This window comes from Sorex araneus, chromosome X (genome assembly GCF_027595985.1).
Source record: "Sorex araneus isolate mSorAra2 chromosome X, mSorAra2.pri, whole genome shotgun sequence".
Classification (NCBI taxonomy): domain Eukaryota; kingdom Metazoa; phylum Chordata; class Mammalia; order Eulipotyphla; family Soricidae; genus Sorex; species Sorex araneus.
Window position 1 is genome coordinate 327,338,965 of NC_073313.1, and position 19,389 is coordinate 327,358,353.

General features: G+C 44.6%; 1 protein-coding gene across 4 annotated transcripts in view; it reads right to left on the reverse strand.

Moving 5' to 3' along the window:
- Positions 1-289: 289 nt before the first annotated feature.
- Positions 290-19,389, reverse strand: part of SERTAD2 (SERTA domain containing 2) — a 139,722-nt gene continuing 120,622 nt past the window's right edge. For all 4 annotated transcript variants that reach the window (XM_055122127.1, XM_055122125.1, XM_055122126.1 and 1 more), the window contains one exon: positions 290-5,551. In XM_055122127.1, the coding sequence (XP_054978102.1) occupies positions 4,609-5,547 (939 nt within the window). In that variant the 5' untranslated portion in view covers positions 5,548-5,551 and the 3' untranslated portion in view covers positions 290-4,608. The remainder of the gene's footprint in view (positions 5,552-19,389) is intronic.

Genomic DNA, 19,389 nt, shown 5'->3' on the forward strand with positions numbered 1-19,389 from the left:
GTGCTGACGTCCTGAGTTGGGGAGAGGCAGTTGCAGTTTTAATTATTTCCTCTGGGCAAGCAAGCAGGAGTGAAGGCTTGGTCAAGAGCTGGTCAGTAACCCAAACTTGGACCAGGTGCGTCCAGGTTTACTCCGTGTAGTAAGAGACCATGATGTTTCAGAGACCAAGAACTTGGGAGCAGACCCTGAGTACCCGCCATGGCTGCATGTGGACTGTCCCACAATACTGGCCAGTCGTGACACCCGAGCTCTCCAGGCCCCAGAGAAGAAAAATGCAGACTAGCCTTGCTCATCTTTTAACTGTTTATTGTATAATATAAAACTACAAAAGTAAGACTGCTCATTTCCATGTACATTTAATCTGTCCAATTGCTTAGATTACAGCCCAAACCTACATGTGGATCCAGCCATCTGGGTTCCGATGTGATGTCTGTAATATTGCATAGAAAAGGCACAGCTCTCAGGTCTGTGGGGGAAAGGTTACACCTCCCCATTTCCCCCCTTTTTTGACAAAAGCCCTCCTCAAAACCGTGCACCAAAACATGTCATTATGTACACATTTTCCAAAATTTTGGTTATTTGCTCTTATGGAATACACTTCTCTTCCAAACTTGTTATCCCCAAAAGACGTCCACAACTTTTATTGGCTTTGTTAGCAACAGCATAGGATCCTGGCTAACTTTCAAGAACCATTTGGACTCATTCTCAGAAGCACAGAGAACAGTTCACAAGCAGGACATGTACACCTGGCTGCCGTGGGCAGTTACAGGGAGTGAACCATTGATAGCCACAACAGGTTAAATCAGATCTTTTCACTATTTTCAGAAAAAACATATAAAGGTTCAATTTGTAACAGCAAGGTTTTGAAATTAAGACAATTCATAGAGAAAACAATCGCTGCACAAGAGTCTCTTATTTATATTTTACACCTGTCACTTAAGAAGGCTGCCCTGCAGTATTCATAATTCATTGTTTGCCACAAAGGTGGCTAATAAATTTAAGCATTAAAAACTATCTGTAAATTGATACTTTGGCTCTTTGGAGCTTATTTATTTAAGAAAGTTTCCTTGATTGACCTTAGGGCAGTCGGGACACGCCAAGGGGTTATGGCAATAGAAAGCTCAATTGATAAAGACACACAGGTGCGGCGGGGGCTCCGGGTAGTTCTCACCCTTTGGTAGAAGAGAGGGTGTCCTGTGGTTGCCCCTTCTTGTCACAAAGAGAAAGTGCTACTAAAAAAAAGTTTAAAAATATCAACCCTTTGATGCTTGATTTTCTTAAAAATTTGGAGGTATTAAAACATTTCTCATCCATATCTTTTGCATATTTCAAATAGACCCATATTAGAGGAGAGAGTGAAAAATGAATGTGGACTGCGCATACGATGAGAAGACCCAGGGATCTGGATTGGACCCCTTTTAATACAGATTTACATTCCTACGAGAGAATACATTCCTACCGTACATTCTGCACATGTTACGATCCAGATGTTAGAGCTCCACAGTAAAATAAATATATTTACACAGGAAAAAAAAAGGAATAAATAACTTATGGGAAAAAAAATCACTTCAAAGTCAAAGCTCTTATTATTCTGCTCTCATCTTGTCACTTCATTGCACACCAGTCAGAAATCGTCCTCTCCCAATCCCAGCCAGCATGACTTTCTCATGCGGGCGCCTCAGGCTGCCTGATGCTAGCGCCACTTGATGTCCTTTATAAAGGGGAAGGCACTGCTGCCAGGTGGTGTCTGCAAGCACATCCCGCACTTGGACCGGGACCTGGAGCTCTCACGCAGGCTCATGTTCTTCCTTGTGGGGACATTACTTTATAAAAATAAGACCCAGAGATAAGTTGAACACTGATCGTTTTGTTCTTGTTGAAATGGGCCACTAATTTCCCGTGTCTTCCTTGTTAGACCTTGAACATCAACGGTGTTCGGCAAGGGTGTCCAGAGCTAAAAAGCATTTGCCTGCTGTTGCTGAGGATTTTGTTTTGATGCCGAAGCCCAGCCTTACAAATACAAGAGAGTCAGAAAACCACGTTTGGGCAACGCTCACTGTGCTTATTTGAACTGTTGCCCAACATATGGGATTTGTTTAAACACACGATTTGCTAATCCAACCCAAGTACAGTTGTTCTAAGTTACTGTAAATCAGTTTTTAACAATGGCAAATCAACCTCCTTACCCTGTTTTTGTTCGGAATCATCAACACTATTGTGTATGCATTCGTCTGTGTATGTGTGCAGCATGTGGTGAGTTTGCTGGGTCCTCCAGTTATCAAAAGTATGGCATCTGGGCCGACTTGTTCTCTACAGGAAAAGGAAGCTCTTAAAATGAACAGGCACAGTGACACCGGAAGCATCCGCAGCAACCCTCACCTAACTTGATGGTCCCTGGTCCTGCAAAGGAAATGACCTATTTGTAGTAGGACAGAGGTGTCCAGGGTGGAGGTCCCTTGTAGAACAAGTGCAATTTGATATGTTTCTTACTGCTCTACCAAGATGATAATTAGCCTTTAAAAACACATTCAAGTGGGGGGGAAATAAAAGTAAATTAGAATGCAGGAAGATTTCACCATCTCACACACCAATCTTTTGCTTAGATAAGCAGTTCCTTCATCACAAATGCATTTGCTTTGCCATGTGCATTATAAAAATAAAACTATCTATGGCTTGTTTAAAGTGCCATTTTATAAAGCTGTATTTTTTTTTAATTGGCCAGAAAGACTCAATTTTATCCATGGCAAGAAGTGAGCAGAATTGGTGACTGAATATTGACAAATGACCAACAATAAAGACGACAACAACACAAATCCCATAATTTAAAAATTCTTAAATAAATATAAAAGTTATTCCTAAAGAAGCCATCTGCATTTCAACAATATAGGTTGTAACCAGCTAAAGTACCACTGGAAGAAAGAAAAAACTGAAACAAAAAAAGCCATAAACAATTTCTGGCAACTAGCATGATACATCGCAAACAGTTTAAAATTAAATGTACACAGCTAGGAATACAGAGCACAGAGCTACTTCTCAAGTGTTCTGGGGGGAGGGGGAGGCGGGGGGGGGGGGGATGGGGAAAGAGGAGAAACATGCATAGAGAGTCCTGTCTGTATTTCAGTAAAACAATTGTAACCAGTGTTGTTAAAGCAGTCGATTCAAGAAAGCAACCAGATCAGAAGATATGACGTAGTGGGACCAACTCCAGGTTCAAGAGCCATGGATGTTATGAGCGCATCCCAGACTGGGCTGAGATGAGCAGAGCTCACTGTGGTGACTGCGAAGATGCCATTTGCAGCACTTAGCAACAGAGGGAAGGAAAGCTCTAGGGAAGCAGAGCTGGAAAAGACAACTGAGCAACATGATGGATGCCTTCTGGGGGAAATTTTCCTCTTTGTATGCCCAAAGCATTGCATCTACTTCGTTTATAAGAGGTTGGTTGCTTTTCACAAAATTTTGTTCAGATGTAAAATTTCAGGTCATCATAAAAATTATGCCAAAAAGGAATGATCTTGGGTTTCATTTAAAAAGGTAAAAACAATAAGGAGCACAAACTTGGCATAAATACAGTGAGTACTTGGTAGCCATCCTCTCAAGAGAGGGAGCTAAAGAGAACTATCACTTAAACCCCCAAGTTCAATGGCCTCCTACCGCCAACTGCTTAATACGAATTTGATGAGCTCCAGTGGCTCTGGCTTTGGAAGTCAAAGAGCAGGCGGCTGTTCATGCCAGGGGGTAGGGGCATGTGTAATTTGGGTATGATATTGCCTGGCCCTTTCTTAAAGCAGAGAGAGAGAGAGAGAGAGAGAGAGAGAGAGAGAGAGAGAGAGAGTGTTTGGGGAACATCAACTGCGGATTGATTTGATCCAATTTTCTCTTTGCACCAAACACATATAAAACATTACAACTCTATAAAAGTACAAGTGCAACTTGTACATCTGAAGTTTGCAGGAACTATGTGAGCAAATCCTATCAAAATAGCTATCTCATAGGTATAAACAGCATTTGTTTTTAGAAAAACAATATCATAAACTGCAGAATCTGTACAAAAATATAAAATAAATTTGGGCAGCAGTTTCTAAACAGCCATGTAAATGCAACACTTACGAGGAGTAGTTAATGCCTCTAAAAAGGCTGAATTGCCAATCAACCTATACAAGGGCAAAAATGCCAGAAAAGGTACTGAGATTATCTAAATAATATATATATATATTCTTTTTTTTTACCTCTTGCAATAAAACTTATAGAAAAAATAGACAAATATGCACATGCAATTTACAGCTTTTCCAACTTATTCCTTGTGCTTTGCTCGAACTGTTTATTTTTTGTCATTCAACATAGCAACATTGTCTTCAAATGTCTTCTTTCCTATTGCAGGGTAGTAGGTTTCAGGAGCCGCCCCGAAGAGCCTATGAAAAGTGGTCGTACTTGGATGAAGGCACTCCAACTCTGCTCAAAGCAAAAACTAGTGTGATCCTTGTGTAAAACGTTCGTTTACTCTGGGAAAAAAAAAAAAGGCAAGCAAGGGTGCATGCACAGTGCGGAGAAGTGTCAGGGCTGCGGGAAGGCTCTGCAGGGCCTGGGTGGGCACCAGCAGGGCGCGGGGGCTTAGGACCCGACAAGCACCTCCATGATGTGGTCCAGCTCTGTGAGGTCCATTTTGAAAGGCTGACTCGGGGCGACGGGCTGGCTGCTGTAGGGGGCGAGAGTCTTGAGGAGGTCGTCGGCGGACACGGGGGACATTTTGGAGGCGGTCCCCGACGCCGAGGTGCAGGGGTCAAAATCATACATGGAGGTGTCGATGTCGGCGAACAGGATGTCGTCCAGCGTCAAGTCCGTCAGGAAGCCCGTGGACGTCGTGATCTCGAAATTCCCGGGCAGCGAGTCCATCAGTTTCGAGTCGTCGGCGCGGCCCTCGGGGAGCCCTTCGAGTTTCTGCAGGCTGGGGTCCCCTTTGGAGCCGTCGGGCGCCGAGGCGGCGGCCTCGGGGGAGGTAGATGTGGGGCAGAGCTCCTCGATCTCGTCCAGGGCCGAGGAGAAGCTGTCCTTTTCCGGCGGCAGGGCTGGAGGTGACAGTTTGGTGGGCGCCGCAGGCGGCACGGCGGCGGGGGAAGTGCAAAACGTGTCATCGTCCGCCTCGAGCAGCGAGGCCGGGGTGAGGCAAGCCTCCAGGGGTGTAGTGCTTCCGAGGTCGCAGGGGTGAGTGGGCGGGGCCGGCGGGTGGCTGAAGGTGGGCGGGGCCTCGCGGAAGCTGTCACTCAGCGAGTCGGCCGGCTGGGAAGCCGGGGTGAACACCGGCCGCAGGCTGCCTTCCTGTTTGAGCTCCTCCTGGATCCGCCTCAACATGTTGTTGATCAGAACGGTCTTTTGCAAGCTGGGCTCTGTGAGGGGCCTGTGGTTGTAGAGTTTCATAAGGGAAATGTTGAAGATAGTCTGGCGCTGTAAGGTGTAAGACACCTTGGATGGCCCGTCAGAGGGAGACACAATTTTGCCTTCCAGCCCATCTTCATACTCATCAAACTTCCGTTTTTCTCCTTTACCCAACATATATCTGCAGGGGAGAAAGGAAGGAAATGGAAAGGATCACATGAAAACTCTGTTTTTTTTTTTTTTTTAAACATAAAAAAGTTGCTGATTCAGAGGTCAGGCCTTGGACTTCGGCTCTTGCCCAGGCTGAGGGCTGGAATTAAGGGGGCGGGGTCGGGGTGGAGGAGGCATTTCGGCATACGAGAACTGGGAAATCAACCTTTATATGCCCGGGGAGCAATTTTTGCCACTAGATAGTCTGGTAAATGTATTTCTTGAGAAATGTGTACGACACAGACAAGTTAAGCGTTACCATGGAAACCGTGATTTTGACTTTCTCAGCTGGTGTGCTTGCGATCACTTGCCTAACATCACGCAGGCTCTTTTTCCCTCCCCCCAAGCAGATTTATTTTTAAAGCCCAAGAAAACACTTCCAATGCTATGACCTAAACAGACAAAGGTGTCACATCCATGACAGCCTGATTCCTTCTTGAAGAACTGAACCAAGTTAGAGAAGGAGAAACACGGACAATTTTGGTGGAGCTGTGTGCGCTTTCAAAATGTCTTTTCCTTCCTCATTATGCATAGTCCCTCTCCTTGCTTGGTGACATGTGGTGCAGCACTTGGCCTGCTTTAAATGACCACAGTGATTGAGTTGCTGCCTCTTTTTCAGTCGAGAGTCAAGTGGAGGAATGTGGATTTCCCAGGCCAAATTTTTTCCATAGCTTGATTTCATTGCAGCTCTGATTATAAGCATGGCTGTTTGGAGACATGAGCCATCTCTTAACGAAACACCTACTGTGATTCCAGAGATACACATGCCTTTCAAACCTAATCTCAGACCCTGATCATTAGGTCAAGGGTTGAATTTCCACTTCTGCCCCACCTTGCTCACTGCTAGGGTGAAGTGGTCAGTTGGTTGTGCCTTTTGAAAAGTATCTTTCTGCTCACAATTTCCATCAGGAGAACAGAACCATCACAAGCCCACTTACCTTTGTCTCACAGACCTCCCTTGCTAATCACTTAATCAAGAAAGTTGTCTTGGGCCATCCGGACCAGGAAACATGGCTCCTATTTAGCCAGGCCTGCGCTCACCACCTCCACTCCAACATTTACCTGTGGATGCGTGCTAATCCTCCCCTCAGTACTGCTCACTGGTCCTGAGATCTTCATACACAAGTGAATGCTTTGCCATGACCCAATTTTTCTTCTAAAAGTGACTTGCCTTTCACTAAATTACTTGTGCTGATTCTGATGGTGTCGCTTTCAATTCTTTATTAACTCATTCCATAGCTCTGATGGATTGGCACCCTGCCAGGCAATGGGGAGTCCTTCAGATGAATAAAGCCTGGTCCTCCAGAGGCTCAATATCTTCTCCTACACCTCATTATCATTTTGAATTATTAGTCTCATCCTAAAGGAAGAAGGCTAACCACAATAAAACTTCCAGAACTTCTTTCCAACACTGTTAAAGAAAGCCCCCTTATCCCTCAAGCCAGGCAGACTTGCAGAGGGTCCCTGAGCCTAGCACACACATTTCACTTAGGGTGACTGCGGTCAGGGATCTTGGTCTCCAGTAGAGAAGGATAAAGACCACTGCATTTGATGGGCAGTCATCATGGGAATTTTTTAGTGCTTATAAAGAATGTGCAGTGTGCAGTTGCCGGTACTAGACACTTTTTCCTTAATGCATTTTGTAAATATTAAGAAAACTGCCATGACAATGGAATACTACCCAACCATAAGAGAAAAGGAAACCATGCAATTTGCCGCTACATGGATGGATCTGGAGAGAATCATGGTGGGTGAAGTTAGTCAGGAGAGAGACAAACACATAATGAATTCAGTGTATAAAGAAGTATACTAGGTGAATAACTAATATCCAAAGGTAATAAAAACTATGAGCATAAGAAATGGTCAGTAGGAAGCTTGCCACTGGCATGGGAGTTGGGGAGGTAGATCAGAGAAGGGAACACTAAGACAGCGTGTGAAAGGAAAAAAACACCCACCATAGATGCAGATTGGAGGGTGGGAGAGAAAACAGGGGACACTGGTGGAGGGAAGGGGTCTTGGTGTTATGAAAGAATTGGTGTTGCAACACTGTATGCCTGAAACTCAAATCATAAATAATTTTGTATTGTTATAATTCAGAGTGATTCAATAAAAGATAAAATAAGACAGAAAGCATATAACATTGATGGGACAGCTTAGAAAAACAACAACAACAACCCAAATTGGTGTCAACCACCAGCACCAAAGTCCTGTTCTGCAATTAACTGTTTTCTGAGGCAAAGAAGGTATGATAGTAACAACTTATCTAAAACTTCACAGGAGTGAACCACTTCCTGCTCTTTAGTGCTAGAATTCTCCTCTGTATTTACTTTACAGAGAACATTTCCTATCTGAAGTATCTGTGTCCATTTCAACTGGAAGGTGAAACAGAAAAGAGAGGATTTCACTTCACTTTCACAAAACACTTCTACTTTAAAGCATTAGTTGTATTATCTGACAAGGGTTTTGAAACAGACAACTACAATCACATTTATATTGCTTGTACTTACTTACACTTCCAGAATATTCTACTATTGTCAAAGAACTTACTAAATGCATTTAATGCTCACATGAAAATCTCTTTGATTGGGGCCATGCTTTGCAAGTATGAGAACCCAGGTTTGATCCTAGGAATTGAAAAAACACAAAATTCATTTTATGCTAGAAGGCATTGTATCTAATATATTTTAAAAAAGGAGTGTGTGTGTGTGTGTGTGTGTGTGTGCGTGCATATAAATGTAAAGTGTTATCAAAGTGTGGTCAGTAGGTGGTCCATGATTGGGTATTAGAATTTTGTGTTTTTGTTTTTGTGGCATATTCAATATGCCAAATACAGTAACAATAATGGGTCTCATTCCCCCGACCCTGAAAGAGCCTCTAATACGGTACTGTTTGGAAGGATGAGTAAGGAGAGGCTGCTAAAATCTCAGGATTGGGACGAATGGAGAGGTTACTGGCGCCCGTTCGAGCAAATTGATGAACAATGGGATGACAGTGACAGTGATAGTTTTTGTGGTGCCAGCGATGAGACTGAGGATCTCACACATGAGGCAAGCACTTTCTGCTGACTTTCTCCTGGCCTTTAGTTTTTGTTTCTGGAGCCCAGGGCCTCACATACATGCAACACACACTCCCACTGAGCTGCATCCCTGCTACTATTGTGAAACCTGTACAGCAAATGGATTGAGTAGCTGTATGTCTGAAAATCTCAAAAACCTCAAAAACTTCTATTTCTTTGTACTTTCATTTCATTTTCCCCCAGTAATTACTTTTTATCATGTTTTAGTTCATGAAGAGGGAGGGGGAGGGAACAAATGATTCCTCATCACTGAGAAGTTTAAGAAACACAGCTTTGTTCCCAAATGTAAGCTAAACACACCGAAAGCAAATTAGCACACACATAACCACTTTGGAGTTTTATTGGTTTTCTTAAAGTGGAGGCAACACTTAGGTGACAGAGTACACTTTTTCCCTCTTCGTTCAATCACTATCTTTTCCCAGAATAAACAAGGGGACTTTCTCAATAGTTCCCATTTTTCTAGAAATAATCGCGGAATCTATAGAACACAAATATTTAAAAAGAAGACTAGACCTTAAGTACATTAAGTATTTGCCACCCTTTCTCCCATTAGCTGAAGAAGCTTCGTGGAGATACTTTGAGAGATTTAAAGGGAGAAGCATCAAATTTCCAATTAGAATGATCCAGTTGGTCAAAACTGTGTGATAATCCCAAAGATTTAGGAAAAGTTCAATAAATCACTAGCAATGTTGTCTGAAAGGGGAGTGGGCAGGCCCCTGGAAGCCAAATATGTGAGCAGGACCAGATAGACAAATCAATTCTTGGACGCTTTTCAAATGGCTAAGCAAGGACCCAGGACAGACTCTGTCTCAAAGCAGCTTGTCTTTCAATTCCTTTTCACTTTATGAGGCAAAACTGGCTCCAGGCACTCAGGAAGATTGCAACACACACAGACACACACAGACACACAGACACACAGACACACAGACACACACACACACACACACACACACACACACACCCACCCCTGATTTGTAATCCTAATTCTGGCTACATCGTTGTAGAAAGAAAATGAAAAATGCAAAAAGTTAAAGATACTCCACTGGATTACTTAGCCATTTAAAAATCTTCGAAATCAACCAAGTTTAAAAACAGTTTACGAGTGCTTCCACCCCTACCCCAAGTTTGTTTCACGCAGTTTAGAGCCAGATCTTCCGAAGACGCCTCCCAGTGAGGAGGGAGAACCGTCACTCGCCCAGCAGGAAGGACCTGCAGAAGCTTCAACAGATCCAGGCCTGGAGTTCAGGCTGGCCCCAACCCGGACGGCCAGCCAGGAGGCTGCTCAGAAGCTCTGGGCCAGGCACTCCACAAAAATAACAACAGCTCTTTAAGCACACTACTGGCGAGGCACGCGACCTCTTAAGAGGCCTCCCTAGGCCTCCCTCAAAGGCCAGCAGTAGCAGGAGCTCATTAAGCGCTTCCAGGCAAGGAAGGAGGGAAGAGGGTCCCTGCTGGTCCTGCCCCCAAGGCCACAGGCAGCTGTGGAACCCTAATACGGGAGTGAGGGCCTGGGGTCCTGGTTTGTCTCACCCGGGTTCCTAGGCCACCCGCAGGTTTATCTCCTTTCTCCGTGTGTCAGACCTAAGCCAGGCTTCAACAAAGGTCCAAAATGAGCCCTGAGGTGATGAGATGGGCGACCCCCTTTTCCCACCCCTGGCCTAAAATAACCATTTTCCTACAGCGCGTCCACTGGCTCTTCATAAGATAAGTCATTTCTACGGTGGATTTTTTGGAAACAAACTCTTCCTTAGCACTCTCATTTTCTTAATAAAGGTTTCAGCATCTATTGACTTCTTTACGGTTGATGGACCAAACTCATGGCTAGCAAAATATATAGGGACTCCCCCCACCCCCATCTGGGAGTTTTTCCAGGAAGCGGAATGAATCCTAAGGAGAACTCTATGTATCAAACTGGAAGTCAATCATACAGTTTTCATTAGAAAGGACGGGGCCTCAAACGCTACTACAATTTCCCTGCGAAGACAGTTTATTTGTTTATTTTTTAAAAATTTTATTTATTTATTTATTTATTTTGAGAAGACAGTTTAAAAGTGGCAAATGTCACCAGGAGATTCCTCAGAACAAAAGAAACAAACAGGAGATATTATGTGTGGGTGGTGTGTGGTGTGGTGTGGTGTGGTGTGGTGTGGTGTGGTATGGTGTGGTGTGGAGTGTGTATGTATATGTGTATTTAAGTGGGTGTCCTGCAACCCAGATTCTAAAAGACTCCCTCAGCAAGAAATGAGCTAGTATTAGGGAGTGCGGTAATCAGGGAGGGCTTCAGGAGGCAGGATTTGAATATTTAAATAATTCCTCTTAAATAGGTGGAACTGGCTCTAAGATCTGTTTCCCACTCTGCCGGGGCAGTATGGCCTCTAAGAACACAGACTTACCTCTGTATTTTTAGGGTAGTGTGGCCTGGGACATAAATAGTTGCTTAATGAATGAGTGTTAAATGGAGAGAATGAAAAAAACAATGAGAGCGCTTAGGGAAACTGTAAAACAAAGATAAACATGAGTCTTTGGCTGGGAAGTGCACTCTGCCAGGGAGTGAGAGGTGAAAGGAGAAGCTGCAAGGCCCAGTTCAGGGCAGGCTGCGGCTAGGAAAGGCATCAGGGCTTTCTGTGGAGCAGGTGCCGAAAAGTTACGTCCATCCTCTCCTCTCGCTTGCCAACTCAAGGGGCCCCAAATTCTGCATTTATAATGAGCTTCCAGGCAGTGCTGGGCTCCAGGGCTTTTATTACCCAAACCTTGTTTTCCCTTCCCCACTGGGCCATCTGATGTTTAAGCCCGATAATATCTTTACTCAATCTCATGCCCAAAGGTCTTTCCAATTTGCGGCTACAGCAAGTAAGGAGAAAAGAATACCATTTCTGTGACGGCAACTGACAACTGCTAAAAGGACCTGAAATAGTATCTAAGTGTTAAAAGGAGAGCCTTTCATATTGTGAAGGCATTAGGTTAAACAGATGCAAACATAAATACAAGTGACCAAAAAAGTTCTCTTTCATGCTTTCAAACTATTTCAAAGCTATGCCTTAAGAAATTAAAATATCGCTCTCCATTAAGGTTATTTGGATGATCAAAATTAGCGTTAGAATTTCAAAATTTAAATGAAAAAATTTATATATTTTTCAAACTGCTATATCTACTTTGGCAAATGACTTCCTCTGTAATTGCCACTGACAACAAGAACCACTGCAGTCACCTGCAGCCTCACAGTAGCCTCTGAGGCCACCAGGGCTAAGTGGCCCTGAGCCTGATCTCTGACTGACAGGCCCAGTGGGCAGCCTGGCACAGCTGGGGCGAGTCCTCCTCAGCCCGCAGCCAGGGCTGCTCTCCAGACATTTGGACTCTGTGCTGGCGAAAAAAATTAAACAAGTATATAAAAGACTGCATTATGCTTTAACCCCTACCAACAGCCTTGTCCCTACTCAGTATCTGGAGAAATCATGCTACCGCTGATCTCTAAAAGGGGGTCAAGTTTTGTTTTTTTTTTTTTTTTTTTTACAGCTTCTCCCCATTTCTGAGAGGAGGAAATGGTAGGGGGAGCTGTGAAGGAGCATGTGGCGATCCTGGAAGTCATCTCCTTAAAAGACCTTCATGCCCACCTCAGCAGGACTTTCACTGGTTCTCATCTCTTTCATACTAAATAATTAAGAAATCCAAAGTATTTTCCCTTCTTAGGAGCACAGCAGGTTCACATTCGTTAACATGGTTTTCTTTGTTTTCGGTCATTGGGGCCACACCTGGCAATACTCAGGAATCATTTCGGGGGTGGGGGTGGGAAAAAGGATTTGGGGGACCTATGAAGAACCTGCGATGAACTCAGCTCATCGGTGCACAAAGCAAGCACCCCAGCCATTGAGGGTCTCTCAGGCCCTCAATGACAGGCAGCTGTGAGCCAGGCATGGTAATTACTTGCAGGGTCTCAGGGCTTCTGGGGAACTGATCATGTTCCCCTTTGCAGGGTGCAGAGACCTGGGAGTCAGCTTGCCATACCAGGCTGCTTTGTGCACTTGGTTCCATGTGCATTTCTGAGTTCTTACTGGGACTTAACAGGAATTATAACAATTTTTTAAAGCAACATTTATTTTTCTTTTTTGTTAATAGCAATCAAAATAAATAAATAAATAAGGCACCAAATTCAAATGACACTTTAAAGCCAAATTCCTAATCTCCTCTGCTAGGCCATTAATGGGACCCCTGGTATCCACTGAGTCCTGAAACTCAACTCGGACACTGAGAAGGAGGGTAAGGTAACAGTGACAAGGCGGAACGTGATTTGCCCTCCCAGATGGGCCTCTTTTAAAGAAAAAAGTGGGACCTGAGAGACATTACAAGTGGGCAAGGCATCCGCTTTGTGTATGGCTGACCTGATTCAATCCCTGGCACCCCATATTGTGCTCCAAGCCCCGACAGGCGTAATCCCTGAGCTCAGAGCCAGGAACAAGTTCTGAACACAGTTGGATATGGCCCAACCATACCTAGGAAAAAAAAGGTAAAGAAAGCAAGCAAGAAAAAAGTGGTTTCTCCACTTTGACATTCTGTGCCGCCAAAGCCCTTTAAGGGAAAAACATTCCTTCTGGGGGGTGTTTTTTGGGGGAGTGTGAGAAGAAAGACAAGCCCTGGCCAAGGTCATGAGTGTGTGTGACACACTGCTGAGGCCAAATGCGATGGGCCAGAGAGGCCCTGGGCCCACCTCGCCCACCCAGAGCGCTGTCTCCCTTCTCCCCGCACCCCGAACTAGTGTTAAAGTGTGTTGGGACCCCACTCTGAAGACGGCCCACATTGAGATTTGGTTCTGAAGCCAGAGCCACCTCCCATCAGCAACTTCAAGGGCTCTACGTGCCCTGGTAGTGTCCTGCTGTCACTGTCACTCCCAGGGAGGAAGGCAAGGGGGGGAGGGCTGGGGTGGTGGTGGCAGGGGAACCACGCTTTATTGGATCACTTTCCAGGATAACCACTACACCTTGGGGCTGAAGAGATAGGATAGGGGTGAAGGCGGCTGCTTGCACACACCCCATGTGGTACGCGGCAGAGCCACAAGTGATTCCTCTGCACAAAGCCAAGAGTAAACCCTGAGCACTGTTGGGTGTGGCCCCCAGAAAACAAAAACTAAATTATACCTTAAAAACTCACAGCACTAAGAAATCGAATAACGCCTGGGCCTGCCACCGTCCCACCCCCCTCAAGTCACAACACAACGATCCAGAACAATAACAACAACTACAAAACACACCCAGAAAAGCACGTGGGTGGGAGATGGGAGATGGGAGATGGTGCGGGCAGGGCCCAGAGGACACTAACAGAGGCAGGCCCGCTCCTCCTCCCCCCCACCCCCCTGCGCCGCGCAAGACGGCCGGCAGCAGTGGCAACCCCCCTCCCCCAGCCCCAGGTGCCAGGCTGGCAATCGGGTGGGCCAGCCGGAAGGTGCCAGCCGGGCGGGGGACTCAGCACCCTGCCAAGGCAGCTGCCTGCACGCTGGGACTGCTGGCGGGCTAGGGGAATGGCACAAAAGGGGTAAAATTCCAGCGGGGAGCCACGCTCGCTGCTTATTTACAGACCGGGCCAGGACTTCCACAAGACAAGGGGCAACATTTCAGCAACCCAAGTCCCTGAAGCCGCCGGGAGGAGGCGTGAGGTGAGGTGGGACGGGGGCGTTTAAAAACAAAACAAAACAAAAATTTTTTTTTGTAAAGAAAAATAAAAATCAACACTACGAAGCCCATCCAGGACGAGGTCCCCGCAGTAACACCCATGATAAGTGGTAAGCACGACCAGAGCCTTCCCGAACAAATCGGCAACGTAATCCCGCAGCCTCGGCCAGCGCGGGCGCGGGGGCGCGGGTCCCCCGCGGTAACCCGACCCCACCGCTGGCGGCCGGCGCCACCTCTCGGCCCGCCCGGCCCGCGGCGCGAGGAGGCCTGGGGACCCGCGCGCCCGCCACGCGCCGCTCTGCAGCCCGCGGGGAAGCCTCGGACCCGCGCCGCGCGGCTCGGCAACCAGCAAAGCCAACAGCAGCCGACCGACTCGCGGGGCAGCCTGGGGGCTGTCATCTTCAAGACCACGGCCGCTCGGGGAATTTGATCTGCTGCTGCTTTTTTATTTTATTTTATTTTAATTTTTACTCAAGAGCCATGATTTACAAAGTTACCGATAACTGCGCATGAGGCATGCAACAATTCAACAGCAATCCCTCCATCGTGTCAACTTCGCCCCCCAGCCCCCAACTCAAGAGGCACATTACAAAGCTTCAGTGGTTGCCACTCGGATCTCATGTTTTCCTTCTGCTGAGTCTGTGGCTATAACCCCGCACTCACATCACAGGTATGACTGAAGCCCTGGTGCCTGTTAACTCACTACTTCTTGTTCTCTCCTTTCACACTGAAGATTTAAAAAAAAAATCTGACACTGTGGGTAGGTCAGGGAGAACCTTTCCTCGGGGAGGCTGTGGAGGAGAAGGGGAAGTTTTACAACCCTGGCTAACACTGCATTTAGTAGCCGAAACAGAGTCAAAGGCAGGAGAGAATGTTTCAAGTAAATAATTTCTTTGGAACAAATTATGGCCTTGTTAATAAGCATCTGGAAAGAAAAATAGGCTTTTTAGAGTGTAACTGTTAAGTAGGGTAAGTGGGTCTAAAACTCCTGTCTCCTGGCTTCTCTGCCAGCTGGAAATTTAAGGTTTAACCCCAGCTTGTAAAGTTAGGGACAGCACTTAATCTTCCGGCAAAGACAAGGAATATGCTGACAGATCTTCTCTTTTGCCTAAGGAGTCTTGCCTAAAAGCACTGAGCACTTAAAGTGAAAGAGTGAGTAGAATTAAAGGGTGTTTGAACTTAAGTTGAACAGAAATGGACAACATATACAAAAACCTATGATATGGTGCCTGGAATTTTATTAAAGGACTCCAGAGAAAAACTGACCATAAAGATGAAGCAAGACTGACCAGACAGTGTCGCTAGCTAAAGCTGGAATGAGAAGTCTGAGGAGGTACCTTTTATTCTTCCCTTTACTACTGAGTATGTTTGGAATTTTCCATAAGAAAAAGGCAAACCACAACACAGCCCATCCATATATATTAAAAAATTCTAAATATTAAAAAAAGACCCAACAATCACAATAAATGATTCATCCATCAGTACTAACTACTGGCTTGTGAGGGTACATCCCTAACTATTCAGCGTGCTGTAAACACATAAGTCCAGTACAAATCTAACTGCTGGTGAATTGTGAAAGCAGACCTCCACATCTGCCACGTGGGGGCGCAGCAGAGCAATGAGGCACTCAAGTCAGACTTCGCACTGCAATTGCTTCTACCTATAGATCTCTCAGCTTAGACACATTTCCAAGATTGTTCACAAATTCACGTCTCCACAGGGCACTGCTAAAGCAAGCTGAGAGCCTCGTCATGACCAAATGAAACAAGACTATGTTACGGTTCAGGTTGGTTTAAGTAACCACTTGAAACACTGATGGCTTTCACATGTCATAGTGAAAATCCTGAGGATTTCTGAAATGAAAATAAATACTGTGAACAAATATGTAACAAACATATAAGCCAGCCATAAAATGTAGATTTTTGAGAATCTAAGAGTTCATAATTTCTAGTGGCAGTCCTTGAGTGAAGACCCATAAATGCAATTAATTTTAAGATTTGCATTAAGGATGTTACTATATATTTTTTTAAAAAGTCTTCGATAACTATTATTATTTGTCTTTTATTACCTAAAAGATCAACCCAAGATCTTACTACTGAGCCAGGCCCTCAAGCCCTTGTTTCTTTTGAGGGGGAGAGTTACACCTAGCAGGCATCATGGGTTACTCCCGGCAGTGCTGTGTCCATGATGTGGTGTGAGGAAGGAACTGTGGTCAGCTGCATAAGGTAAGCACCACATGACTCCCTATACTATCTCTCTGACCTCTCTCCTGCTGTTTCTTTTTTTTTTCTCCTGCTGTTTCTTAACAACAGAAAATTATCCCAACTTTACCACTTCAGGCAGTTATTTGGGAAAACTTCATAAATAATATCCAGGTAGCTCTATTTAATTGTAAAGTGTTACAGAGATAACTTCTCAGAGACAACGAAAAATACAAGTTGTTTTTTTTTAAATTTTAATTGGGGGGCTCTTAGGGGGGTGTATACCTAGTAAGTACTCAGGGGCTACTTCCAGCTTGGTGCTTTGGGGACCCAGCTGTAGTGGGACTGGGTGACCATGCAGTGTGGGGGATCAGACCCAGCCCTCCTGTGCTCAGCCCACTGGGCGCTCTCTCATCCCATGAAGCCAGTTCTTTACAGTGGGCAGAAGTCCTTTCAAATCACTAGTGCAGACTCTCTGATGTCGATTTAGTAATCTTCACAAAACATGAACTATGATTGCGGATTCTGTTATTCAAAATTTGACACCACAAATGTATGTTTTTCTAAATAATCTATTATCATAAACATTTTGATCATGAAGCTACTTCACAAGTATTTGGTGCCAGACACGCATGTGTAGCACGCTGAGTCTAAAGCCTCATTAAGGGAAGTTGTTCCTAGATCTGAGTTTCTTTCCCTTAAGATTAAGTGCCTGTAAAGGCAGTAGGCAGCCTTGCCCTACCCCCATTCCCCTGCATAATGAAAATATTTTTTTCTTTCTCCTGTATTTATAATTGCCTGGATGGATTCTGGTTTCAATTCTCCAGTAGCATCTTTTCCCCAAAGATATCTTGTTTTTCCCCTCACACTAGAGACCCTTAATAAACAATGTCAGGGGGAAAGACTTCAGGTAGAAAGCAAATGATCTGCCAAAAGTAGGCGATAGTTCTGTCGTAGTTTCTCAAGAGAGTTATCAAGTATATATAGCAGAAACAGTAAGACAGGTAAATCTATCTTTTTTAATTATAGGAACAATGAAACTATCTTCGTTTTTTGTTTTGATTAGAGGTTTCTTGGTTTGCCAGCCAACTACTTGCCACTGAATAAAACAAATTACAAATGAAGTATGCTACATCAGGAAGTGTTTTTATGGAAGTGTTTATTAAAAGTTATAATTAGTTTTTAATCTTTGCTTTCAAAACTTGGAATCCATTATTACTGTGAAAAATCACTGAAGACAAGACATGCTATAAAATATTCCTCATAAATACAGAACATCTTTAACTGCCATATGCACTTTAAGGCAGTAAACCAGAGAAATGTCATTTCTCTATTTACGTATTTACTTGCTGAGTAAAATTAAACAGCATAATTTGGATGGCCTAAAGTTGGATCTCTTAAAAAAAAAACCTAACAAATTTTTATACTATGACATGTGATGGTAAAATCTGAGTAAAGGATAAGAAAAAAAATGTACTTAGGAGAGGATCTATTCTATGTAAACACCTGTCCCGTGTAAGAAGTGTTTGGAATATTTATTTCAGTTACTCTAGACTTACAGCCAGATAGTGAAAGGCTTAACTAAGATAATTTAGACTTTGTATCATATACTTGATTAAGTCACAAAGCTGAAAAAGGAAATGAGGGTACAAACTAAACTTGACAGCAGCAAATGATACTTTGTAAATACAGGCTTTTTCTTTCTGGTTTGGTTGGTCTTTCTTGCTGGCAGTGATAGAACCCCCCGGCCTCATGTCTGTAAGGCAAGCACTCTACTGCTGAGCTAAGCCCCAGCCTTCGCATCCATTAATTTTTTTTTATAAAATAATTACTCGGGGCTATTTTGAGATAAAATGTATTTCTTTCCCAAAGACTTCTGCAGATTGATAATTAATGACCCGTAACATGTTCCGCAGAATCATTTAGTCAAATACAATAAAAATAATCAGGGCATCCTGCTGAATATAATGTATATTTATTTTTAAGGAACCGTCTCTTAAGACTTCAATCCTCTGATTTCCAGCCATCCTTAGGGGAGTGCCCTTCCAGTCCTCCCACCTCGATTCGGGAGGTGCGTTAGCAGTAAGCAAGAAGGAGCCATTTGAGGCACTCATAATTCTCAATTTGTAAGCCAGCTACTGGTGAACAGCTAACAACCTCCACCGGGCAGAATCCTTTTTACTTTATACTTCTGGGCATAGCAAAGATAAATAAAAAAAAAATTAAAAACCAAAGTTTAGAAATCACCCAGGAAAGACCAACACCAGGCCCTGACAGGCAGAGCGGGAGGCCACGCAAACATTTCTCCCTCAGCCGCAGAACACGGCACTCCAGTTCCTCAGCCAGATCGGTTTTCTATGACAGCAGGGAAGACAGAAGCACACACATACTCGGAGGTTTCCTCCTCCAAAAGGAAAGACATCTGAAAAAGCGAATCTGCGTCGTGTATTGTTATAAAAGGGGATAACCACACAGGGAGGGGGACTGCCTGCCCCCTCACTATCTCACAGGGTCGCTGGAATTCTACGCAAACCTGTCCTGGGATCCAGATGACCTTGGGACTTTCGGATTCCCTGAGTTTAACTCAGGCAACCCTTCTAAACACAAGGGTGGGGTAGTTCCACAGACCGGCCTGCTGGAAGCCCCAGGAGCTGCGTGGTGAGGAACGATAAGCAGCCAGCCAGAGCAGAGCCGAGCCGAGCCAGGGTCTAAAGGTTGATTTATGGCCAGTGACATTTCATTACTATTATTTTCTTTCGCTGCAGCATATTCAAGGAGCACTTTAAACTTTAGTTCCACAAGCTCACCCAGTGTACTGGGAATGTATATGTGGCCACATGTGTGCGTGGAAGCAATGTCCTGAAGAGCCAGG